Source organism: Notechis scutatus, chromosome 3 (genome assembly GCF_049901735.1).
Source record: "Notechis scutatus isolate UNSWTSFEM ecotype Mainland chromosome 3, rNotScu1.2, whole genome shotgun sequence".
Classification (NCBI taxonomy): Eukaryota; Metazoa; Chordata; class Lepidosauria; order Squamata; family Elapidae; genus Notechis; species Notechis scutatus.
In genome coordinates, this window is record NC_142011.1 from 6,095,968 (window position 1) to 6,122,815 (window position 26,848).

Genomic DNA, 26,848 nt, shown 5'->3' on the forward strand with positions numbered 1-26,848 from the left:
CCGGATGGATTGATGAACTCCAGCCGCAATGCCCTTTTTTATGGCCATCTCCATCCATTGCCTCATTTCGATGGGAATAGTCTCAGGTAATCCCTCCTCCTGTCTTAAACTGGTGGCCGTAGGGGTGAAGGTTGCCTCTGGGATTCACCGGGCAGTGCTCATTGGAGGAGATATGTCTATGGGAGGCTGTCCAGAGATAGTCTGTCTGGACTGGGTAGATAAGTCCAAGGGCTCCAGCAATGGACTTGGGTCCTGATCCGATTGATGTGTCATAGCCATCTTGTCCGACTCCCTGGCCCGTTTCTGCAACTGCCTTTCATGCAGATGAGTCTGCCTACTGAGGTGGACCAGTCTTTCATGGTGTGGAGCATCCTTGGTCCTCAACACCAATAAGACCAAGGACCTTATAGAGGACTATAGAAGGAACAAATCAGACATCCAGCCCTGGCTTATCAATCGGAGACCGAGTGGAGCATTTGTTTCTTGGTGTTACCCTAAAGAGGTTGACCTGGGGTACCTTCCATTGTGGACCCAGGGAGATTATACTACCTGAGACTTCTCAGAAAACAACAACTGAATGAAAAACTGCTGGTGACCTTCTACCGCTGCACCATAGAGAGCCTTTTAACATACTGCACCTCTGTATGGTTTGCCAATTGCACAGGGGCAGATAGGAAAGCACTCCAGAGGGTGAGAGTCATTGCCCAGAAGATCATTGGTTGCCCTCTCCCCTCTTTGGAAGAGCTTTATAGCTCCCACTGCCTTAAAAGAGTTCAAAACATTCTCAAAGATCCATCTCATCCTGGGCATCCCCTTTTTTTGAACTATTACCATCTGGCAGACAGTACAGAATAATAAAAACAAGGACAAATAAGCTGAAAAACAGCTTCTATCCCAGGGCAGTAGCTCTTTTGAATTCTGCTGTATAGTGCAGTGTTGGTGTGGTGTCGGGTTTCCGGTTCAATGTGTGAAGGGTGAAGGATGTGTGTGTGTGTTTATTTTCATGGTCATGGTCATGATGTGCACTGAAGATGGTGTTTGATTTCGTTGTACGAGTGCAATGACAATAAAGTAAACTAAACTAGAGGTTGCATATGATCAGGGATGGGATTCAAATTTTTAACAACCGGTTCTGTGGGCATGGCTAGGTGGACATGGCTAGATGGGTGTGGCCATGTGACTGGGTGGGCATGGCTTTTTTTTTTTTTTGCAGCTCCCCGCCCCGGATGCTCCGTTTGGGGCTTCCTGGGCCTCAGGGAAGCCTCCTGGGGGTGTTTTTGCCTCCAGGAAGCTTCCTGAGGCCCAGAAAGGCAAAAACAGAGCGCAGGGGGCGCACGGCAGGTCGCGCGCACATGCGCAAAGGCATGCTGTAGAGGGGTCATGTGCACATGGGCAGGGGAGCAGGGGGTCACGCACGCATTGCATCATGGATGCAGGTATGCACAGTTTTGGCAAGCAACGTGGAAAAGATTAGCCATCACTGTCGTAAGGCATAGACAGTGTTGTGGAAATTAGTTGTTTAGTAGAGTGATAGCATGGGGCAAAAAAGCTCAATATTATACTCTTATCACCCAAATGCTAACTTCTTCAATAATAAGCACCAAAACCTGCCAGGTGACTTCTTCATTTATTTCATAACTTATTAAAATAAGTCCATATTTTTCTTTCTAGGAATCTAATTCTATTTTTTCCTCTCTATACTGCAACTATCTGAAACACTCTTATGGACTAGCTCAGGGGTGTCAAACTCACGGCCTGCGGGCTGGATGTGTCACATGCTAGCCACACCCACCCCCAGTTTAGCGAAGGGGGAAAAAGTCCCGATATGTCACATAACGATGACGTGATGATGTGAGTTTGATGCCTCTGGACTAGCTTTTTTTATATTAAATCATATTATATTTAATTTATATTAAATTATATTAAATACAGAAGCATGATTTATAATGCAGAGATTGGACACTTTCATTACACAAAGCTTTTCACATGTTTTACAAGGCTGTATGTTGCACTACAGTTTGAAATAAAAGGGCATTGGTACTTACCTGATACGCCCGTTCTCTGTGAGCTGTGAAGAGGATCCAGAAGTGGGAGGTGCTTCAGTCTCTTCTGGAAAGGCTGGGCTTAAAACTTCGGGACACTCCTCCTCCTCCATGGGACACCTCCCCAGCATCCCCAGTTTTGCGAAGACTGAGTGCCAAAATCCGGAACTCATCACCTAATCTAGATCCCTGACCAGAATGGAACCCCACCAGACGGAAAGAAATGGGTGGGGCTGGATGCTCTTCACAGCTCACAGAGAACGGGCGTATCAGGTAAGTACCAATGCCCTTTCTCCCATGAGCTGTCCAGAGCATCCAGAAGTGGGACATACCAAAGCTTGGCCTGTCCTTAGGGAGGGACTCCGTCTGGATCGAAATCCACTCCTAAACTCTGTGGACCCTCTGTAGGACTCTTCTGCCAAATGAAGCATCCGCAAAGGCATAGACATCAATTTTATAATTTCTGACAAAGGCGATGGTGAAGCCCAAGTTGCCACTCTGCAAATTTCGTCTATGGAAGCCCTTGTGGCCCATGCTGCTGATGTTGCCGCACTCCTTGTTGAGTGGGCTGTAATGCCCTTAGGAACTGAGATGGACTGGCATTCGTAACTTTTAGCTATGGTGGCTCTCAACCATCTACCAATGGTCGCCGACGTCACCTTGTGTCCTAAAGTGGATGGGTTGAAGGATAGGAATAGAGCCTCAGATTTTCGAAGGCCGCCGTGCGGTCCAGAGAGATGCTCAATGCCCTTCGAACGTTAAGTCGATGCCATTGATGCTCCAGACTATGAGATGGTTTCGGACAAAAATTTGGAAGCACCAATTCCTGCACTCTGTGGAAGACTGAACTTACTTTAGGGGTGAATGATGGATCCAATCTGAGAACCACTCTGTCCGCATGAAACACGCACAGGTCCTTTCTCATCGACAATGCTGCCAATTCGGAAATCCTCCTTGCTGATGTGATCGCAATTAAGAAGACCACCTTATATGTCAGGAATTTGAGACTAGCGGTTCTTAAAGGCTCGAACGGGCCAGATGTAAGTGCGGTTAACATCTTGTTGAGTTCCCAAGTGGGATAGCGGTGAATTACAGGAGGTCGTAAGTTTGCAGCACCCTTAAGAAAGCTGCGGACATGTGGATGGTGCGCTATGGAACAAAGGTCACAAAGGTTGTGATATTGTCTGTCAAGACCAGAACGTGGCGATTGGAAAAGGGGTAGAAAACTGCGTAACGCCAGATGAACTGCTTGTAGTTCCAACAGGTTGATGCTTTGTGATTGTTCGGAAATAGTCCAAGTTCCCTGTGCAGTGTGGGATTGGAAGTGAGCTCCCCATCCTACCAGGCTGGCATCGGTTGTGATCATTGCCCTGCAAGGTTCCTTGAAAGGACACCCCTTGTTTATCATATTTTCCGACCGCCAGCCCCCCGAACTCTTTGGAACCACAAACAATTGAGAGTAAGAGCCTTGACCCCGTTGTTCAGATGGGACCTCTCTAATGGCCCGAATATGCAGAAGATGATTGATAGCCTCCTGCATCAATGTCCTCTTAATGGGGTCCGTGGACCTAGGGCTCCTAATGAAAAAGTTCGGGGGGGAGGATTGAAACTCTAGCGCCAAACCAAACCTAACAGTGTCCCTGACCCACGCATCAGAGGTGGAACTATTCCATTGATCAGCAAACAATTTTAGCCGCCCTCCAATGGGAGCTGCTGTCAAGGACTCACTTGGGGCGATGAAAAAATCGGCCTCCAGTACCTCTGGGGTTTCTTCTGTTTTGGCCTCCCCGCTGACCTCTATTGGAAGATTCCAACCTATCCTGTCTAAAACTGGGCCTGTAGCCTGATTTTGTCTGCGATCTGGTAACGTATGGGCCTTGATAGTAGGGCCGAAAGGAACCCCTTCGAAACGACTGGGGCGTTCTGTTTTCAGACCTCCGAAAAAGAGGGGGAAGCACTTTTTTCTTGTTCCTATTGTCAATAAGCAGGGGCTCTAAGACACTTCCAAATAATTTATCCCCCGATATTGGGGCTGATGCCAGCTTGCATTTATGCTTGGTATCCGCCTGCCAATGTCTGAGCCATAGCAGTCTCCGTGCTGATACGTGAGATGCTATGGCTCTAGACAAGAATTTGACTTAAAAGTCGCGTCGGCGGAGAATTCTGCCGCTGCAATAATCTTAGCAATGTCCTGGTGGGCTCTGACATTTGATGCCGGCAATATATCCCTCAAGTGGAAGAGCCATCGTAGGGAGGACCATGTGAAAAAAGACGCAGCTGTAACTGCCCTAATGGCCCAGGGGTCAGAAACGTGCGCCCTACGGAGTGCCAACTCTGCTCTCTTTTTCTCCGGTCTCAGGGCCTCGTTGGGAAAAGTTGAAGAAGAGGCCAGTGCCACAATAGGCTCATCCACCTCCGGCATTTTGAGAAAATTTGTAAACTCTGGTGCTAAATTATAATATCGTTTATCGTAGCCTGTTGGGGCTGGGTAGGATGCTGCTGATGCCCATTGATTTTGTACTAAATCAGCAAACATACGAGGGACAGGAATAGTTTCTGCCTCATTAGCCGGTTGTGAGAATATTAGATCCTCGGATTCGTCCTGAGACACTGATGATAGTGGATGAGGGTTTGATGTCCCTAGTTTAGCAGTGTTCTTTGCTTTGAACAGTAAAGATTTAAAGAGGTGCGGACGAAAAAGGCCAGAAAAGGTAGGTTGGTCCGGAATGAGACCTTTGTCATCCGACATTCCTCATTCTAGTGGGTCAGCCTCTGACAACCCCAAGTCCATCTGATGGATCGACCCCACCTCCATCGGAACATCCTGATCATCTAATTCCACCTCCTCCCAAAGACCCTGGACTGGTAAGTCAGGAGTATTGGGGAATACCTGAGTTTGATAGTGTCCCAAATGCGCAAAGGAACGAGCAGATAGGGATCCCACTTCCAAAGTAGCCGAAAGGTATCTGGTCCGGATGGATTGATGAACTCCAGCCGCAATGCCCTTTTTTATGGCTATCTCCATCCATTGCCTCATTTCGATGGGAATAGTCTCAGGTAATCCCTCCTCCTGTCTTAAACCGGTGGCCGTAGGGGTGAAGGTTGCCTCTGGGATTCACCGGGCAGTGCTCATTGGAGGAGATATGTCTATGGGAGGCTGTCCAGAGATAGTCTGTCTGGGCTGGGTAGATAAGTCCAAGGGCCCCAGCAATGGACTTGGGTCCTGATCTGATGGATGTGTCATAGCCATCTTGTCCGCCTCCCTGGCCCATTTCTGCAACTGCCTTTCCAAGGCTTGGTGCCGTCTATGGGCATCCTTATCCGCCGCCTTAGAGGCCTTTTTGGGGCCCACTGACTTATCTCGGGACTTATTTGTCTTGGAACGAAAGATGTTGTCACCTTCCATTGTGGAGGACTGATTCTTGTGCCTCTAACTTTATTTTTTTAAAATTATTGTTATTATTATTATTATTATTAGTAGTAGTAGTAGTAGTACTTAGGGGTGATGCCTATCCCTGTGGTTGAAAGTAGAACGCTTCTCCAGGAGTGTAAGTCTATATATATACATACATACACACACACACACACACACACACACACACACACACACACACCCACACATATATACACATACAGGTATATGTATGGTATTCTTAAGAAAACAAATACAGGTGTGTGTGTGTGTGTGTGTGTGTGTGTGTGTGTGTGTATGTTTTCTGAGGTTCTCGCGGGTATTTGTATGTGGATCTTTGGTTATTCGGGTTTTCTCCCGCGTAAAATTGGAAGTATCTAGGCAACGTTTCGATGAAGTCTCATTCATCATCTTCAGGCTTGTGTATATATATATATATATATATATATATGTAAAACTGAGTATATGGTGAACAGTATCTAAGGGTCCCCAACAAGGGAAACCCCCAATCGCTCCAAGCAAAAAAGGGGATCTCTGGTCCCCAACAAGGGAAACCAGCTATACAGGACCTGGATGGATCCTTTCTTGTCAAAAAACGTCCCGCTGTTTGAAATGGCACTTGCGGCTTCACTCCAATGTAATGATTCAAAAGGAATTGCAAAGAAATTCCTGTTTAAGAACTAGCCTGTTTTTCCAACGCCAGCAAGATAAAAGAGAAATAATCCCAGGAAAGTGGAGTGGGAAGGTACTTGCCCCGGTCCCCAAGAAGGGAAACCAGTGGGGAATGGCGCCTGTGTATTTAGGCGCGAACTTGAAGCCAGGCGTTGAAAATGGCGGGAAGGCAGAATCTCCAATGTTAATTGCCTGAGCAGTTTAACGAGCCGCTGCTGCTGACTCTCTAAATTGTCAGATAAATGATCCTGTCAGTCAAAGCGGCACGGAGGAGAGAGCCGCGGCTGCAAGCACTCCGCCAAGATCGCAGAGATAAAACGATCGGGGGAATAGATAAGCTAATTGCCTGAAGCGGCCGTCTCAGGCTGCCTGCAGAGTGGCAGGCTCCGCCTGTCACAAAGAGCTGCTCTCAACTGATCGGGGGGATAACCTAATAGAGCCACAAGCCTTGAAATCACCAAATTAATTGGGGGGGAAATTTACAAGCCGAATTAACCCAAGAGCAAACCTGAATTTTGAGTAGCTGAATCAGAAACCGTTCCAGTCAGGGAGTGCACAACCTCTTACCATGAAGGCTGAGCTAAAACTGGGGGACGCTGGGGAGGTGTCCCGTGGAGGAGGAGGAGCGTCCCGGAGTTTTAAGCCCAGCCTTTCCAGAAGAGACTGAAGCACCTCCCACTTCTGGATGTTCTGAACAGCTCATGGGAGAACCACTGTATCTTCCTGTTTGCTACATGTAAAACGCTAAATGAAATGTAATTGGTTTATCAAACTCATAATATGCTTAAATCATAATGAATTTAGGCAGATTACAATAAAATAAAATCCAAGCCACTGTATCATCAAGCCAAAGTAAAAAATTATAACAAATAAAGCACAAGATTATTTATTTATTTATCGTATGGCACATTCACACCAGAGCACAAGATTAATAAATAAGAAACAAGTCAAAATTTGGTTCCAATAACACTTATCTTCAAAGACTTCCAGAAGAATATCATTTCACTACATTCTTGAAGGTCACCACTGAAGGAGACATCTAAGCTTCTGAAGGAAAGTTGTTCAAGTGTATGGGAGCCATGATGAAACAACAGTATTATCTGGTTCTACCCCATCTCACCTCATGAAAATGGGGGACAACAAGCAACTTATCCTGGAAGAATCTTGCTGGATGAGTCAACTCTATTTTAAGTAGACAGTTCTGAAGAAACCTACTTTCCAAGCTATATTTACTGGTAATATGTGAATGCCCACTTCAAGGGGGAACAGCAATAATTGACCAGACTGATACCAAGTAACATACTTTATCCATCATTGTAGCAAAATTCCACCACTGCCTAGAATTTGGATAAAACTTGGATGCAGAACTTTTAAAAAATAAACCTGCAAAATCAAGGTCCATTAAATCAAGATGCAAGATTCTAGCTACTTTGAAGAGGGAAACTTTGGGGAAATGATAAGGCCACTCAGGCATGTATTCTGTGGTTAACAAAATGAGAAGCAAAGTACCAAAGACAAACCACCAGCTATTATATTACTATTTATATTAATAAATTTACTTTATGGATCCTTAGAATATGGTGGCTCAAACTCTGACATACGTAATGTTAGACATTTTAATGACCCCGATAAGCACAACATTCATATTATTAATCAAATCAATCAGGCCAAGGTGTTCCATATAGAAAGCCAATCTGTGTGCGTTAGCCTTAACTAAACAGAAAAGAGTTAAGCTGCAACATTAGAAATACTGCTATTTGATCAGCAAATGAAATAGTGCAGATACCACATATCACAGACTCATATCATTGAATGTTCTCAAACAATCCAATAGGAAAAATAATCTTAAATCTAAAAGCATACCATCACAAGAGGAAGGCAAGGGTTATACACAGAGATATTTTTCATGTTTTATGAAAGGTACAATCAAAACATAAATGTATTGCCCTAGCCACTATTTGTGAGATCTGAGACCTAAAATGTTTCAGACTGTAGATTCTCAAGATGGCTGAGAATATTTTGCCTCCATCATACAGGGACATAAATTTAGAGTGATCTGAATTTGGTTTAACAGCTCTTTTATGAATGCTAATTAACCTTTTAGTAGTATACAAAGAAACAGCAACTTACAGGACAATGAGTGTGTGCCTTTGGGTAAATATTCAAAGAGCAGAGAACTCTCTTCTCCCAGCATGTCAGCTTTCAAGGACAATAAGCTATTCTTGCTCATGAGAGCTGCTCGCAAGTTAGCAACTGCTAGAGCCTGAAGTGCATCCTCTTTCTCTGGATTAAGTGGCTGAGAGAGATAACTCACATCACCTCCTAGGAGTGCTTCATCAACCTTTGCATAAAGATCCACTCTCTCTATTCTGTTGTCAGAATTGTTGGGCTCTGCCCCTGTCAGATCCACACCTGAATGAAAAAGAAATAAATGTAAGTTTACATTTAAGCATGTAGACTTAGCAGAAGTGCATTTGTAAAATCACATTAGAGCTCACAGTGTCAGCACCAGTATTCAGAGCTAAAAGTCTTAAAATATATGCTTTTTTCCCAACTTACATTTCATATCTTCATGTTATGATCTCTTCACTGATATTACTTTCATAGAGTGTACACTTTGCAAGATATACAATATATATATACAGCACTTTGTTGTATCTTTGCTGCTATAGTACCAAAGACTAATTAACCAGTTTAAAAAATTAATCCAGATTAGCTTTTTGTTTCTTTTGTTAACTCTGCTACAGTTTAATCAAAGAGTGTACTACCGTTAAACAACATTTTATACTATTTCCTAACTTAAAAGGTAGCGTTAAAAAGCAGGTCTCTCATGAAATTTATTACTTCCATAGCAATATACTTTCATTTTTTAACAATACTTTTCAAAGATCAAGTAGCAGAATATGAAGTTTATAGAACCATGTCCTGAATATCTTCTTTCAGAAATCAAGACCAGAAAAATGCTATTACCAATAACAATAAAAGTCACTGAGGTCTGTCAAAGACACTCTTGCCGTGTCTAGTTACCAGATATTGCCGCTGAGATCACACCATCGCAATCAATTAAGCAACTTGGAAACAAGATTTATTTAAAAAAAAATATTCAGGGTAATCAGTATCTATTAATGAGCGTTGAACTACCTCACTTCCCTTCATCTTCTTTGGAAGCAGAAGAACAACCTGTTTTCAAATTCTTAGTACATAGGAACCAATTACACTGGAAGGCCAGAAAAATCATTTCCAGATTTTTATTATCCTGTTTCAGCATTCTATTTTCACACCCACATCAGGGAACTGATGAACCAAGAGCTGTACTGTCCAAGATTAAATTTACTGCTGCTATATGAAGAAGGGCAAGACCATGAACTATGATACAATGGTGATAGAAGTTGACACAGATAAATGAAAAACTTAATTAAATTGTGGGAGCTGTATCAGACATTACAGGAATACAAATTGAAAAACCTCCTCCATCTGTTACAGAAAGGAGTTGGGGAAGTTAATAACTAGAAACTCAGAATTTAAAAAAATAAATAAAGCTTCCATTTTATTAATAGGTCATTTATAAAAACAAACCTGATTTCTGCTTACCATTATCAATCTGAAAAACAAACTGAATAAAGTGATAGAACTAGATTTCTGATATATGTAGAGAAAAAGGTTGTGAAGAGATTTTAAACACTGGTCTTGATGTATGATTGAGAACTCAATTTATAGGATTAATAAACTCTTTACAAGACGAATAGACCAAACTGTTTTGGTCATATTCAGTCTTCTAAATTTTGCTAAAATCACACTCTCAGAAGTGGACACACTCAAAATTATTTTACATTATAGCTATTTTTCAATGCCATTGTCCCTTTCTTTCCAATGAAAAGTATTAATTTAAAAATATTATTTAACCATTGTCATAAACTATATGCCTTGCCCCATATGGTATTTATTTTGCCACACATTTACAATACTGAAATCAGTTCTAGTTAGTTCACAGGGGTTGGATTTATACACTACATGAAGTATAAAATGGTTTCTTCTATATTAATTTAGAGTGTTGTGTAAAACGATCCATTACTGTATCGTCTGTAAACCATGCTTCATTTAGCACAAGGTATATCTCCTGCAACTGTGATTTAGTCAATATAAGAAGAGGGCATTATCATAATAGCCATGGTGGCACAGTGGTTAGAATGCAGTATTGAAAGCTAATCTGTCCACAGCCAGAAGTTCAATCATGGCTGGTTCAAGGTTGACTCAGCCTTCCATCCTTCCAAGGCAGGGGTGGGATTCAAATTTTTTAACAACCGGTTCTGTGGGCGTGGCTTAGTTGGTGGGCGTGGCTTGGTGGTCATGTGACTGGGTGGACGTGGCTTGGTGGTCATGTTATTGGCTGGGTGTGGTCAACTCAATATCACTCACATCGAGGCACGCATCTCCTCGCCTGGCCTCTCATGACTGTGGGGATGCTGCAACAGTTGTAAGTGTGAAAAATGGTCATAAGTCACTTTTTTCAGTGCCATTGTAACTTTGAATGGTCACTCCACACAAGCAAAGTACCAGCAGAGGAAAAAAAAACTCCAGAGAAGTTCCTGAGACAGGAAGTCTAGTCCTGCCAAGAATGTAATAAGGGTTAACAGAGAGGCAGTTTCTGTAAGCAACACCAGAATGTTTCCTTCCTGCCTTCCTTACAGGATTAGGCCAGTAATTTCTTCTAACAACCGAACTGCTTAGAATGTTAACAATCGGTTCTAGCGAACAGGTGTGAACTGGTAGAATCCCACCTCTGTTCCAAGGTTGGAAAAAGGAGGAACCAGATTGTTGGGAGCAATATGCTGACATTTGTTAACTGCTCAGAGTACTGTAAAGCACTATGAAGTGGTATCTAAGTCTGCTATAGTAACCAAGGGTATGCTGGTGGGCGTAAGAGACATATATATTTACAAACAAACCCTCTTCCTTCTATTTCCCACTTAACTGATTGCACTACTGCTGTTCCCTTTTTCCCCTTGGTATTATTGTTCAGTACTAGTTCAGTTCATAAGGCCAAATTAATCCTTGATTTAATGAGGAAATTCAATCTGGGATACATTAATAAGATTGGGTGGTGGTGGTACAAGATGAGTGGAATTATTTTAAACTGGTTTGGTACATAAAGGTTCATGGTACATGACCATCCTAAGCTTGGGTATTGGGGTACTGTGACTCATAGAACGTCCATTTTGCTAAGCAGGAGATGTTTTGATCATGCAGTGAGATCAGAGAGACAGATGGGGATTGCGGTTGGCCTGCCTTTCACTGTATTACCCAGTGGCCTTTCTGCATGAGTTGGCTGAAGTAATTTTGAGAATGAAATTGTATGTCTAAGGGGATATTCATGCTGTCTTGGACAATCCATTTGGGGATTTTATGGACTCTATGGCAACTATCAGGTTGTTTTTTTAGCGCATTGGTGGCCCCACACACAGGGCAGGACACTCTCTTGATTTCATCTCATACACTCTTGATCCGGTATTCACCCCATTGTGTGAGACAGGTGATCTGACAACAGGAGGGATTGAAATCACATGATTATATAAGAACATTTGCTGGTATAAAGTTTGATTTCACAGCATTAGTGTTCTGCTATAGAGATTAATGGAATCAACCTCAGAAACTCTTGCAGAAATGCAGCCCATCTTAGAACCTCTTGACTACTTCCCATCATAGCTTATTAAAACTAGCCACAGGCATTGGCCAAATGGGCTGAGGGGATGGATAATGCATCATATGCAACCGTGGAACCATTCTGAAAAAAACCCACCTCCCTGGAGTTCTTGAAAAATGTTGCCTGAAACCAGGGGTGAACTTCAAATAGTTTAACAACCGGTTCTCTGCCTGGCTGCTGGCTGGGTGTGGCCATGGTGAACATGACCTAGTAGGCCTCCTGCATCACCCTGGTTGCAAAAACGGGCCACAGGGGAGGCATTTTCACCTTCCCTGGGCTCTGGAGGCTTTCCTCAAACCCCCAGGAGGGCGAAAATGGCCTCCCTGGGCTCTGGAGGCTGGAAACAGGCCCCGTTTCCAGCCTTCCGGAAGGCCCATTTTTTGCCCTCCCCAGCCTCCACACTTACCTATGATCCAAAACGGGCCGTGTGGGGATGCCGGGAAAGGGCAGGGTGGGATGAGCCATGGGTGGGATTTGCTGGTTCGCTGAACTGTCCATAAAATTAATAACCGGTTCGCCTGAACCGGTGTGAACCAGTAGCAGCCCACCCCTGCCTGAAACCCATGGTAGAATCCATTTCTGGATAAGACTGAAACACTAGTGATGGCATAATTGCAGGATCTCTTAGAAAAGAAAGATGACTACAATAAAGCAATAGCACTTAGACTTATATACCACTTTATAGTGCTTTACAGCCCTCTCCAAGCGGTTTAGAGTCAGCATATTGCCCCCCCAACAATTTGGGTCCTCATTTTACCCACCTTGGAAGGATGGAAGGTTGAGTCAACCTTGAGCCTGGTGGGATCTGAACTGCCAAACTGTAGGTGGCTGGCTACAGAAGTACTGCACTCTAACCACTGTGCCACAGAGGCTCCTTATGGCTTCAAGGCTGATTTATCTTTCTATAACAGCACTGTGGAGACAACTAAAAGTACTATTTTGTCCCCAGAGCTATTTAATATCTGCATGAGACTACAGGTGCAATCATTATGTAATTTAAAGTAATGAGATCAATATACCATTGTAAGTATAAAAATACCTAACAGAACAGAGAAAAAGGTGAAATTTCAAAATTTTGACATAAAAGTCAATAATTAGGACAAGCTATAATTAAGAAAAGCAGCTAGGTTGCAACAATTAGAAAGGATAGTAGCAATTTATTTTAAAGGGCAACATAAATAGATTAGTGAATAGTATAGTCTCTAATTAAGCCAATCATTAAAGCAAACAAGAAATGCATTCAAAAATAGAAAGGAAGTAAGCTCCAATATAGAGAGTTAAATACATTATTGCAGGAAAGGCTGTTCTTATGGGGAGGAGTAGATGCAGTAGAAGATTTTGAGTTTGAGGAAAATGGAATATAGGGTGGGGAAGGGAAATAGACACATAGATAAAATGGGGTTGGGGTGGAGCCCATTTAATCTAGGGTGTAGTCAAACAAAAGTCTGAGTTTCAAGCAATCTCTTAGCTTCTTTTTAAAAATAACTTGACCTAACCCTTTCATAAAGGAGCCTTAAAATAGAGCTATTCCCACAGCCTCATTGCTTTACTTATCCTGTAATTGTTCCATGAAACCTGAATATTATAGTCTACCAATTATTGCTGTACAATTACTCAGGGATACCTCTATTCATTTTGTTGAAGTTACTGGCTGTTCTGTGCAATGTTTTTTTACACATTGCCTATCTTTAGCTTTTCCTCTTCTAATCCCCTCCAGCTGCACCTGGTAACACAATTCCATAACTTCCATCAAATTATCCATCTCACATGCCCTCTCCAATCCTGCTCTCAGTGGAAGGTCGGCGTACCTTACTCAACCCACCCCGCCAGCCCCTCTCAAATCCCATTGTCACCTAGATCAGGTAGAAAGTAATCCTTTCCTTCCTCCTAAACCAAGTCTCTCTCTTTCTCCCTGCTGAATAATAGATTAGTTTATTCACAATAAAATTAAAGTGAAAATATTTTATTATTTTGTTAATCTTTTTTCTCTTTGTTTTTTTTAAATTCACTATTGAAAGTCATAAAAGTAGTCTACAAAAATTAGAATAAATAAAAAAAATCACCTGGTCCAGAGGTGGTATTCAGCAGGTTCTGACCAGTTCTGGAGAACTGTGCGGAAATTTTGAGTAGTTTGGAGAACCGGCAAATACCACCTCTGACTGGCCCTGCCCGTCTATTCTCTGCCTCCCGGAGTCCCAGCTGATTGGCTGGGTCTTCTTTGGTTGCCCTGCACAGGAGAACGGAGCTGGAAAGCAGGTAGAGGAGTGGGGAGGGAATGAGGATTTTGCAGTATCCTTCCCCTGCCACACCCAGCAAGCCATGCCCACCAAGCCAAACCCACAGAACTGGTAGTAAAAAAATTGAATCCCACCACTGACCTGGTCAATCTATTTTATTAATTCAAGGAACATTTCTGTGTGTATACACATACCTACACACACACACACACACACACACACACACAAAAGAGTGTATTAATTTAATTGGGTTCTATACTATAGCAATCATAAACAAGACTCTTGCAGATACATATAAACATAACATAAAACTCCAAGATTTTAAAAATAACGTTTATAATACAAAAATAATAGTCAGGAAGAGGATCCTGATAAAGTGAGAAAGTGCTAAAAGATCTGGGACATTAGTTTGTATTTGACAAACTGATTTGCAAATCATTTAATTATAGTCCCAGTACTATCTAATCTTAATTCCTAGAGAAATAAATTGATTACCAATAAATTGATTACCATATACAAATAAAGAATTGTGGCATGCCTCCTCAGAGGGCAGCATCTAGCCAATCCATATTATCCAGAAAGCTAAGCAAGTTTCCTTGCTTGTTAGTTCTTAGATGAGAAACCTAGAGCTAGACTGAAAAACCAAAAGACACCCTGGAACAAAGTCATGCCAAAAGTGCTTTCATATCAATTCATGAACTCTAATTCATTAATCTGTCTATGTAAATCACCAGGAGTTGAGTTTCATTCAAAGATAACTTCACATTTATTAGAATCAGCTTAAAGATCAGTGATTCTGATCTTGGCTTACCTAAATTCATTAAGCAGCCACTGGACTGAAACTATTTTTCAATTCCCATTCTCCAATGTAATAATGTAGAATCCATTTCTGGATAAGACTGAAACACTAGTGATGGCATAATTGCAGGATCTCTTCCAGAAAAGAAAGATGACTACAATAAAAGCAATAGCACTTAGACTTATATACCACTTTATAGTAATGCTTTACAGCCCTCTGATTCCAAGCGGTTTAGAGTCAGCATATTGCCCCCCCAACAATTTGGGTCCTCATTTTACCCACCTTGGAAGGATGGAAGGTTGAGTCAACCTTGAGCCTGGTGGGATCTGAACTGCCAAACTGTAGGTGGCTGGCTACAGAAGTACTGCACTCTAACCACTGTGCCACAGAGGCTCCTTATGGCTTCAAGGCTGATTTATCTTTCTATAACAGCACTGTGGAGACAACTAAAAGTACTATTTTGTCCCCAGAGCTATTTAATATCTGCATGAGACTACAGGTGCAATCATTATGTAATTTAAAGTAATGAGATCAATATACCATTGTAAGTATAAAAATACCTAACAGAACAGAGAAGAAGGTGAAATTTCAAAATTTTGACATAAAAGTCAATAATTAGGACAAGCTATAATTAAGAAAAGCAGCTAGGTTGCAACAATTAGAAAGGATAGTAGCAATTTATTTTAAAGGGCAACATAAATAGATTAGTGAATAGTATAGTCTCTAATTAAGCCAATCATTAAAGCAAACAAGAAATGCATTCAAAAATAGAAAGGAAGTAAGCTCCAATATAGAGAGTTAAATACATTATTGCAGGAAAGGCTGTTCTTATGGGGAGGAGTAGATGCAGTAGAAGATTTTGAGTTTGAGGAAAATGGAATATAGGGTGGGGAAGGGAAATAGACACATAGATAAAATGGGGTTGGGGTGGAGCCCATTTAATCTAGGGTGTAGTCAAACAAAAGTCTGAGTTTCAAGCAATCTCTTAGCTTCTTTTTAAAAATAACTTGACCTAACCCTTTCATAAAGGAGCCTTAAAATAGAGCTATTCCCACAGCCTCATTGCTTTACTTATCCTGTAATTGTTACATGAAACCTGAATATTATAGTCTACCAATTATTGCTGTACAATTACTCAGGGATACCTCTATTCATTTTGCTGAAGTTACTGGCTGTTCTGTGCAATGTTTTTCGTACACATTGCCTATCTTTAGCTTTTCCTCTTCTAATCCCCTCCAGCTGCACCTGGTAACACAATTCCATAACTTCCATCAAATTATCCATCTTACATGCCCTCTCCAATCCTGCTCTCAGTGGAAGGTGGGCGTACCTTACTCAACCCACCCCGCCAGCCCCTCTCAAATCCCATTGTCACCTAGATCAGGTAGAAAGTAATCCTTTCCTTCCTCCTAAACCAAGTCTCTCTCTTTCTCCCTGCTGAATAATAGATTAGTTTACTCACAATAAAATTAAAGTGAAAATATTTTATTATTTTGTTAATCTTTTTTCTCTTTTTAATCTTTGTTTTTTTTAAATTCACCATTGAAAGTCATAAAAGTAGTCTACAAAAATTAGAATAAATTTAAAAAATCACCTGGTCCAGAGGTGGTATTCAGCAGGTTCTGACCAGTTCTGGAGAACTGGTAGCGGAAATTTTGAGTAGTTCGGAGAACCGGCCAATGCCACCTCTGACTGGCCCCACCCCCATCTATTCTCTGCCTCCCGAGTCCCAGCTGATTGGCTGGGTCTTCTTTGGTTGCCCTGCACAGGAGAACAGAACTGGAAAGCAGGTAGAGGAGTGGGGAGGGAATGAGGATTTTGCAGTATCCTTCCCCTGCCACACCCAGCAAGCCATGCCCACCAAGCCAAACCCACAGAACTGGTAGTAAAAAAAATTGAATCCCACCACTGACCTGGTCAATCTATTTTATTAATTCAAGGAACATTTCTGTGTGTATACACATACCTACACACACACACACACACACACACACACACACACACACACAAAGAGTGTATTAATTTAATTGGGTTCTATACTATAGCAATCATAAACAAGACTCTTGCAGATACATATAAACATAACATAAAACTCCAAGATTTTAAAAAATAACGTTTATAATACAAAAATAATAGTCAGGAAGAGGATCCTGAGAAAGTGAGAAAGTGCTAAAAGATCTGGGACATTAGTTTGTATTTGACAAACTGATTTGCAAATCGTTTAATTATAGTCCCAGTACTATCTAATCTTAATTCCTAGAGAAATAAATTGATTACCAATAAATTGATTACCATATACAAATAAAGAATTGTGGCATGCCTCCTCAGAGGGCAGCATCTAGCCAATCCCATATTATCCAGAAAGCTAAGCAAGTTTCCTTGCTTGTTAGTTCTTAGATGAGAAACCTAGAGCTAGACTGAAAAACCAAAAGACACCCTGGAACAAAGTCATGCCAAAAGTGCTTTCATATCAATTCATGAACTCTAATTCATTAATCTGTCTATGTAAATCACCAGGAGTTGAGTTTCATTCAAAGATAACTTCACATTTATTAGAATCAGCTTAAAGATCAGTGATTCTGATCTTGGCTTACCTAAATTCATTAAGCAGCCACTGGACTGAAACTATTTTTTCAATTCCCATTCTCCAATGTAATAATGGTAAATAGGTGAAAATATTGCTTAAACCCAGCTGCTACATGGTGTTTTAAGGAAGTGCCAAGTGAGAAACACTATTAAAAAGTAATAAATGCTAAGTATTATTATTAAGATTTATTTCCAGTGCTAAGGAATAGACTTGAATGTAATGATTGATGGTTCGCAAATTAAAAAGCTAAATATTTAATTCAGAGAGATTTGGGTCTATTTAAGATTTCCTAAATTTCAAACAAATACCAATTCCAGGTTAGATAATGCTTCATATAAAGTGATCACACTGCTGATAATATCTACTTCAACTATCTGTGTAAACAATCAGCAGCTATCTGTAAGGTTTCAGAATATTTTTCCCAGCTCTAATGCGACATGCCAAAAAAAGGAATCTAGGACCTCTTGAACGCTAGGCATATTTTCTACATTAGCAAATAGCTGTGACCATGTTTCCCAACAGTATATACATTTGAGAGGTAAAATATAGTCTTTCTCACGGCCTTACACTTCTTTCCAGATGCAGATGCAATGTTAAATAACTTTCATCATACACATTTCAGAGAAGACTAACTAGCAGAATGTATTGTACTAATCTCTAAAAGCTTCTGTCCTTTTTCAAGGACTGTGTATGATATGTATTTTCCTTTAATTCTTTTTGTCATTCCTCATCCTCCAGTTTCCTTCTGATGACTCTGTAGGTGATCAGAAGCAATTTGTTTGGTTTGACTGAAGCACTGCATCTTATTTTACATTTCCCCCTTTTTTATTTATTTGAAAGCAATCCTTTATTTCTCTCTTCAACAGAATATGTTACCATTTAAAAATCTACAATTAAAAAGAAACTTCATATTTTCACCTTTTAAATAAAATTTATTTTGTTTATCCCTGGTAGGTTACTGTTGTAACCTAACATATTTAATTCAAGAAAGTTCATTTTCTTGTAATATAATGATGACCATCACTTTCATTATATTGAACCTACTGAACTTTTGGTTCTTAAACTTAACACAACAGGATGCATAACTATAACAGAATATACAGCACAGAAAAAGTTTATTAGTAAAAGTATTAGCCCAGAAACTGATGAAGAATGGACACTGTGCTAGATAACAGGAAAGAAAATGTTACAAGTATTTATAGATTTACAGATAATCAGAGTTGGAAGGGACCTTGCAGGTCATCTAGTCCAACCCCCCAACCAAGTGGGAGATCCTACACCATTTCTGACAAATGGCAGTCCAATCTCTTCTTGAAAGTCTCAACTGATGGCACTTCCACAACTTCCGAGGGCAAAGCTGTTCCATGGGTTGATTGTTCTCACTGTCAGAAAGTTTCTCCTTGTTTCCAGGTTAAATCTCTCCTTGTTCAGTTTCCATCCATTATTCCTTGTGTGGCCTATAGGAGCTTTAGAAAATAGCTTGACCCCCTCCTCCCTGTGGTAGCCCCTTAAATATTGGAAGACCACTATCATGTCTCCCCTGGTCCTTCTCTTTACTAGACTAGCCAAGCCCAGTTCCTGCAACCGTTCGTTGTGTGTTTTAGCCTCCAGTCCCCTAATCATCCTGGTTGCTCTTCTCTGTACTATTTCTAGAGTCTCAACATCTTTTTTATAATGTGGTGACCAAAACTGGATGCAGTACTCTAGGTGTGGTCTTACTAAGGCTTTATAGAGTGGTATTAGTACTTCCCTTGATCTTGACTGTATCCCTCTGTTAATACAACTTAGGATTGTATTAGCTTTTTTGGTGGCGGCTGCACACTGCTTGCTCATATTTAGCTGGTTGTCCATTAAGACTCCAAGATCCCTCTCACAGTTACTATTGAGCCTGGTTTCCCCCAGTCTATATGTGTCCTTTTGGTTTTTCTTGCCTAAGTGTAGGACTTTACTTTTCTCTATATTTAATTTCATTTTATTAGATATGGCCCAGTGTTCTAGTCTGTCAAGATCCATCTGGATCTTGAGCCTATCTTCTTGGGCGTTAGCTATTCCTGCCAGCTTAGTATCATCTGCAAATTTGGTAAGTTCCCCTTCTATTCCGTCATCTAAGTCGTTAATGAAGATATTGAAGAGTACTGGGCCTAAGACGGAACCTTGTGGCACCCCAATGCTTACTTCCCTCCATGTAGACTAAGACCCATTAAGGACTACTCGCTGAGTATGGTTTGCCAGCCAGTTGCGTATCCATCTAGTGGTGGTACTATCTATTCCACTTTTTTCTAGCTTACTAAGAAGTAGGTTGTGGTCTACTTTATTGAATGCCTTGCTGAAATCTAAATATATTATGTCCACAGTATTTTGCTGGTCTACTAATTTAGTCACTGTGTTGAAGAATTAAATAAGATTGGTTTGGCATGATCTGTTTTTAACAAACCTGTGCTGACCGCTAGTTATTACTTTACTTGTTTCTAGATGTTGGCAGATCTGTTTTTTTATTATCTTTTCCAGTATCTCCCCGGGTATTTTATTATTGCTTCCTATTCACAGAAGATATACAACGTTTTCATTTAATAAAATACTATTGCACTAGCAGTAATTAAATAGAAATGAAATTTAGCCAGAAAGAATCAGCTTTTTTGTCCCAAATGCCCTCTAATATAGCACACATTTCTTACTCTCTAAATTTTCTTCACAGGAGATGGAAATCAAAAATGACCATTTTCAGGCAGAAGTTTCCTTGTCAAGATCCTGCTTGAGAATTGCTTTCCACTGCATACAACTAGGGACTAAAAGAAGGACTTCCAAAGATGATCCTTACATTGATTTCAACTAAACAGGACTGTAAAATCCAAACATCATTTTGGAGTAGATCAGATTTTATTCTGCAATAGTTCTGCTCTGCCTTATTCATAGAACCTGGCAAAAGAGCAGGGGAGGAAGGAATCAAAGTGTCTTTGATTGGTCATACTGCTGCTTCCCAGTACCTCTTCCTTTCTTTTTCAATCACAGAAAATGTATTAAATGTATTAGAGATGAAAATAAAATAAATATGCAAAAAGTTTTCATTGATAGTACAAAGAAATAGCAACCCAATAAGCGATTCTGCCATCAGTGATCAGCACTATTTGGGTAAAGAAATCGAGCAAACAATCACACTCAGAGAGCACCAAAAACTCTATAGGGAGCAATAAAGATAACATAAAAATTAATTATATGCTCCATGGATATGTATTCTGGATAATATTCCAGGGCAGTATTAATTACATTTCCAAATACTTTTTAAAAAGAAATCATTGGCCACACTAGTGCACGTTACATTGGTCTAACTTGGATAACAATAAAACCAGTGTGTTGCAGATCTGGCTTTTTCTTTTTCTCTTTTCCTTTTTTTGGAGGGACAGTACAGCATTTGATATGATAAAAACAATTCTTTGCATTACTGTTACCCATATCTTAGGCTAAATGAAGCAACACTAAAACACTATTGTATTTGAGTCTTCAAATAATCAGATTTAAAAAATACACTATATATCCTCTTTTTAATGAAATGCGAAGTTGTGTGGAAAAAGACATAAAATTTCTTTTTATTATGATGGCAGGGAAAAATTATCTCTTTCTTTCAAAACAATACCATTTGGTAAGATTCTTCCCTTGGCAAACCTAGGACTTCTCCCCTGATAGTATGCATAGACCCTATCCAAAAGGAGCCTCCTCTAGGAAACCGTCTGTAATGGAAGACTGACATTTCCATCATAATTAGATAATAAATTTGGAACAAATGGAGCTATTAAAATGAAATCATATACTTAAAGCTTTACTACAAGATGGTGAATGCCCAGGATATTGTTTTCACTATGTCAGAAGTGTTGGCTCATTCATCATTTAAAACCCAAGTTGTTCATTACTGCCAACATGCACTTTTGGACAGCTACCAAAAAGACTGCCTTCATCTGTTTAGACTTCAAATTGGAAGAATGACTTACAGTAAGTGGTCAGAAATGCCAAAAATAATCCTGATATTGGTAACACATACATTTCAAACCTATTATTGATGTTACATGAATACAGTATAACATTTAACCTACACATTTCTCAAATACATCAAAGTTGTAGAAAGTTATGAGAGTAATATACATATATTAAATTGTGAAAAAGTAGTCTTCAAGAATCAGTACAATATTTTCAGAGGTGCTCCTCAGTTTATATACCATGTGATTTCCTATGTTCAAAGTATCTTAATATTACTGCTGTTTTAGTAGTTGAAAAACTTTGGCTGGCCGTTCAAATATAAAACGGAGGATTTTCCATTTAAGACTGAATCCAAGACACACCCCTTTTCCCCCTGCCTTAGTGATGAGAAAAAAATGGGGTCACTTCCAAATATCTATAATGTCTGTAAACTGCCTTGAGGACTGAGGCTTATATAAATTGCACACATAAATAAAATAAGCAACTGGTTGGCTATAAATGTTTCTTCTTTCTCAATACTGAAACTTAACATGGGCCAAGGTATATCCATATCCATCCCCACAGGATCCAGATCCCAGGAGGGGATCTGGGATCTTGGTCTCCCTCATATTTTAGAAATGAATTGTGCTCTTCAAGTATTTCTTAATTTGAGCTCTATTTTTCTTAAATGTTTCTGTGCAGACAGTTACATGGTTATGGATTTCAGGGCTAAATAACATACAAATCAGAATAATATATGTACACAAACCAGATCATCTTATCATACATAGACTCTTACCTACTTGCATCTTGCAATCATCAGTGTCTTGCCTGAAGCATGATAATATATATAAAAACTCCTTAAGTAAATTACTGTATTTTCATTGGCTGGAAGAAATCCTTGCTTTTGTACCTATAACCTTCCTTGGCTGGCATGTTGCCCCAGGCCTACAAGGCATGCAAGGGTTCCATGGCAGAAAATGTACAATTTGATGGTGGGTGATAGAAGAATACAAAATTGAAATTATTCTTCCTTTGTGAGCTTGTTTTAATTCTAAAAGTTCTTGCTAAATGCAAATGGAAGTAACAAGGACAAATCTTACCAAAACTGGATGCAGTATTCCAGGTGTGTCTTTATTAAGGCTTTATAAAGTAGCCCTAATAACTTCAAGTGATTTTGATTCTATGCCTCTGTTTATTCAACCAAGGATTGTATTAGCTTTTTTGACTGCTACCACACTCTGCTGGCTCATGTTTAAGTGATCGCCCACTAAGACTCCAAGGTCTCAGTTACTATTTTTGAGCCAGGTTTCGCCTAATCTGTACTTTGTAAAACCTTGCTTTTCTCCACATTAAATTTCATTTTCTTGGCTAGGGCCCATTGTTCAAGTCTATCAAGATCTTTCTGAATCCTGAGCTTGTCTTCTATTAAGAGGGAGTAAAAATATCAATGGAAAATTAAGGACTTTGGTATGCTATCAGATTTTAAGATTAAAAATGAGATACATTAGTGATAGTAATTTTATTAATAGCAATAGTAAAGACTTATATACTGCTTTACAGTGCTTTACAGTCCTCTAAGCAGTTTACAGAGTCAGCCTCTTGCCCCCAACAATCTGGGTCCTCGTTTTACCCACCTCAGAAGGATGGAAGGCTGAGTCAACCTGGAGCCTGATGAGATTTGAACTGCCAAATTGCAGGCAGCCGGCAGTCAGCAGAACTAGCCTGTAGTACTGCATTTTAACCACTTTGCCACTGCGGCTCTTAGTAACTCTACCTGACTCTGTGGTTTTTTCCCCAAACCCCAAAAACTTTAACGTTAGACTGTCTACTATTGACCTCACCCCTTTCCTAAGAAGTCTGTAGTTGGTGCATAAGCGCACCAACGTGCCTACCGTCCCTGTTCTATTGTTTCTTTTATATATATTTTTTTCTTATATGTATCCATGTATTCATAACTATGTTTTTACTTATACTTATTATCTTGTAAGCAATTGACAAATAAAAATAAAATTTTAAAAAATAATAAATACACTACTATAATAAATATGAATTGTATGATATTTATTAAATTTAGAAACCGCCCAGCTCCCTTACAGAATGCTTCTGGATGATGTACAAGTAAAATATTAAAACAGAAGCAAAGAAAATTCAAGATTAAAATTTAATTAAAAGGTGGGTGGGCTTTCAGGGTACTAACCAGCCTCTTGGCCCGTGAGTGCCAAACCAGCGGGCAGAGCCAGGTCTTTAGGCATTTCTGGGGGCCCATATCACTTCTTGGAAGAGAATGTTCCAAAAGGCAGTAGCAACAGCCAAGAAAGCAATGGCATAATTGTGTTAAAGACATGAAATGAAATGAAGGAGGACATGTTAAGTAAGATGGGAGAAATTAAAACTGACACTGTTGAGGAGAATTTCTGTGATTAAAAATGAACAATGTTTTTGTTTCAGATGGTGTCTGTTTTGACACTTGATGTATTTTCAAACAATGGCAAAAAGATATAACTAAATTTGTATGGAAATATAAAATATTATAAGAACAATTTGGTCTAGTGGTTAAGGCAACAGGCTAGAAAGCATGAGAAAGCAGGACCGCGAGCATAAGTCCAACCTTAGCCATGAGAGCCAAATGTGTGACTTTGGGCCAATCACTCTTGCCCAGCTCAAGAGGAAAGTAGGAGAAGAAAAGTGTGTTGGGCATGTTTGACACCTTGAGTTATTTGTAAAAATAATAAAAGCAGGATACAAATAAATAAGTAAAATAAAGGAAAAAGAATTGGTCTACCAAATTTGAAATTTTATATTGCTTTGGTTGTTTGATATGGAAGAAAGAACAAAACAAAATATTTTTGAGTTAGAAGAACTAAACTTCAGATAGCATGGATGTTTATGGTACAATAAAGTTAAACGTGGATTTTAAAAATCATGTTATTAGATATGCCATATTTGGAATATGGAATAAATATAAACATTCAAATGAAGCCAGAACATCTCCTTTCAGGACTGATAGATACACAGTTACAAAAGATTCATGGAAGAGTATTTCAATATAGGATTACGTGGCGAGCTTATTTTATGCATAAAGATGGAAATATCCAGGACTACCCCACATGGAGGAAATGGGTTGGTGAAACTGCATACTTGATGACAAAATTGACAAAACGTGACTGGAGAAAGATTGTTATTGATATTCATCAATGACTAGAGACCCCTTATGGATGTTTTGTGTAAACAATTATTGTATGACATTAGAAAAATTATAGAAAAAAAGGGAATAATGATATAATTTTAGAAGGGTACGTTTGGTTACAATGTGAGAGGAAGATCAGAAATCACTTATTTATATTTTTTTTTCATGTTTTCTGTTCTTTTATTTTCTTTTATCTATCTCCTTTTCTCTTTCACATTTATCTTTTTCTTTGAATGGTCTTGTTAAATATGTAAACTTCTAATAAAAACTACAGTATTTAAAAACTTCTGGTTTTTTAAAAAATTAATGTATTATAAACAATTATTCATGAGCATTATATAGTTGCACAGAACTTGAATTAAACATTCTTACTTGCTTCTTGATTACTGTATGGCCATCCAGGGGCAGTTAGAAAGGGTGGCACTGGTGAAGTTGTCCTGCTGTCCTCTCCAAGTTGTTGTGTGATATGGCGCACAGTATCCTTATTTTTTCTATTCTTTCTACGCCCTGTCGGCTGCCACCCATCTGTAGTTCCTTGTTCTGAGAAAGCATTTTGCATTGCGCTATCTTTGGCAGACTGTAATTCATTCCCTCCATAATGAGCGGGAGAGATCTGTTCTTCTTTGACACGCAAAGTCCCATAGGCCAAATCAGTCGACCAAAGAGACTGGGATGACATGTCATCGTGACTATCTGATTTTGGCTCTTGATCCTCTTTTCCACAGGTGCTTCCTCCTTCGTGACAGCTAGCAATAGCTGAATCTCCAGAAGAGTTTGCCGGACTTGTCCTTCGAGCCAGCCAGGGAGATATGCTCCTACCAGCCACGACAGCAGAAATCAGAGCATCCGTACTGCTGCTAGAGGAAGCCCCAAACTCATAATCAATAAGATCATCCGATGCATCAGACTTTATGCTTATGTCAAGAGCAGCCTTTATGAAATTGTGGCAAGCTTGCACAATCTCAGTCATTTGAAGATAGCTGGCAGCTGACATCACCTCAATAACGTTCCTGCTGGTCAGTGCAAGGTGTGCCGAGTACATGAAGTCAATGATTGCTTTAAAGCCCTGTGCCGTTACAATATCCAAATGAGTGACTGTGGCTTGGTCAGAGGTCTTCTGCACCTGGCAATACAATGTCTTGAAGTAACGACTACTCCCAAGTAAAATATTTTTATGAGCCTTGAAAATCTTTCCTTCCACTATAATACAAACATCACAGAGGATACCATGCTGCCTTTGTTCATTGAGTTCCTGAAGCAGATGATGATAATGGGAGGCAATCTCCATATCTTCCTTCTGATTATTCATTTAGAAGTATTTGCACTCCCACGTCTGCACACTCTGTGAGGAAGAAAGACAGACGTTAACACGTTGGCACCAATGGACATTTTTCTCTCAATGCAGACAGGAACATCAATGCCAAACATCACGGAGGTCATTGGTGGGAGGGGAAGGCTAAAAACCAGTAGATCTGCTTAAATTCCTGTGATGATCAGCATTCTACATTAGCAAAGCCATTTCAAAGGAGCATTTACCTTGGGTTTGATTCAACTCTGAGATATAATTCATCAACTATTATTGTTGTTTAAAAGCTGAGTTATAAGGTATTCAAATAATTACCCAAGCATTTTGTACCTATGAATCTTTCAAATATAATTAACAGAAGAATTAGTTTTCAATTCTAAAAAGAATTTAAACTTATAGTATGCAAAGATGATATCAAACTATTGCTGAAATTGTATACAAATACAGATTCTGTTTTACCAGAGAGATAGCAGTAACTCTCAAGGAAGCCATTGTCCTAAGATTACATCAGCAAACTATGTAGTGAGAGAGCTATACATAAATTCACTTCAATCTCAGTTTATTACATCTTCAAAATGAGAATCACAGGTGAACAATCCTTGATGGTAATCAGCAATTTTAAAGTAGCTCCTATCCTATGTCTTTTTCCCTTTTATTGTTACAAATCTTAATACAGTATATTTATTACCTCAATACTATGATATTTGTGCAAAATTGATTATATAAAATTAATACACAATATAAAGTTAACACTCTAATGTTTACATGACTTGGAATATGGGAAATAAAAATGTCCCTCTGTTTGTAAGCCTCTAACATGTGTGCTATTGCTTATGCTACTGAAACATGCAGTGTAACATGCACAAAAATATAAAAAGGGGAGGAAAAATCTAAGAAAGATAGAAAGGCAAAGTCATGGGAGAAAAAGGTCTCCAATCAGGAGTTTCTAAGAGG

General features: G+C 39.7%; 1 protein-coding gene across 2 annotated transcripts in view; it reads right to left on the reverse strand.

The window, feature by feature from the left end:
• ZBTB46 (zinc finger and BTB domain containing 46) overlaps nt 1–26,848 on the reverse strand; it is a 117,031-nt gene that overhangs the window by 77,888 nt on the left and 12,295 nt on the right. For both annotated transcript variants that reach the window (XM_087962344.1, XM_087962343.1), the window contains exons 2-3: nt 24,961–25,930; nt 8,257–8,538 (exon numbers count right to left, since the gene is read on the reverse strand). In XM_087962344.1, coding sequence (XP_087818470.1) covers nt 8,257–8,538; nt 24,961–25,897 — 1,219 coding nt within the window. In that variant the 5' untranslated portion in view covers nt 25,898–25,930. The remainder of the gene's footprint in view (nt 1–8,256; nt 8,539–24,960; nt 25,931–26,848) is intronic.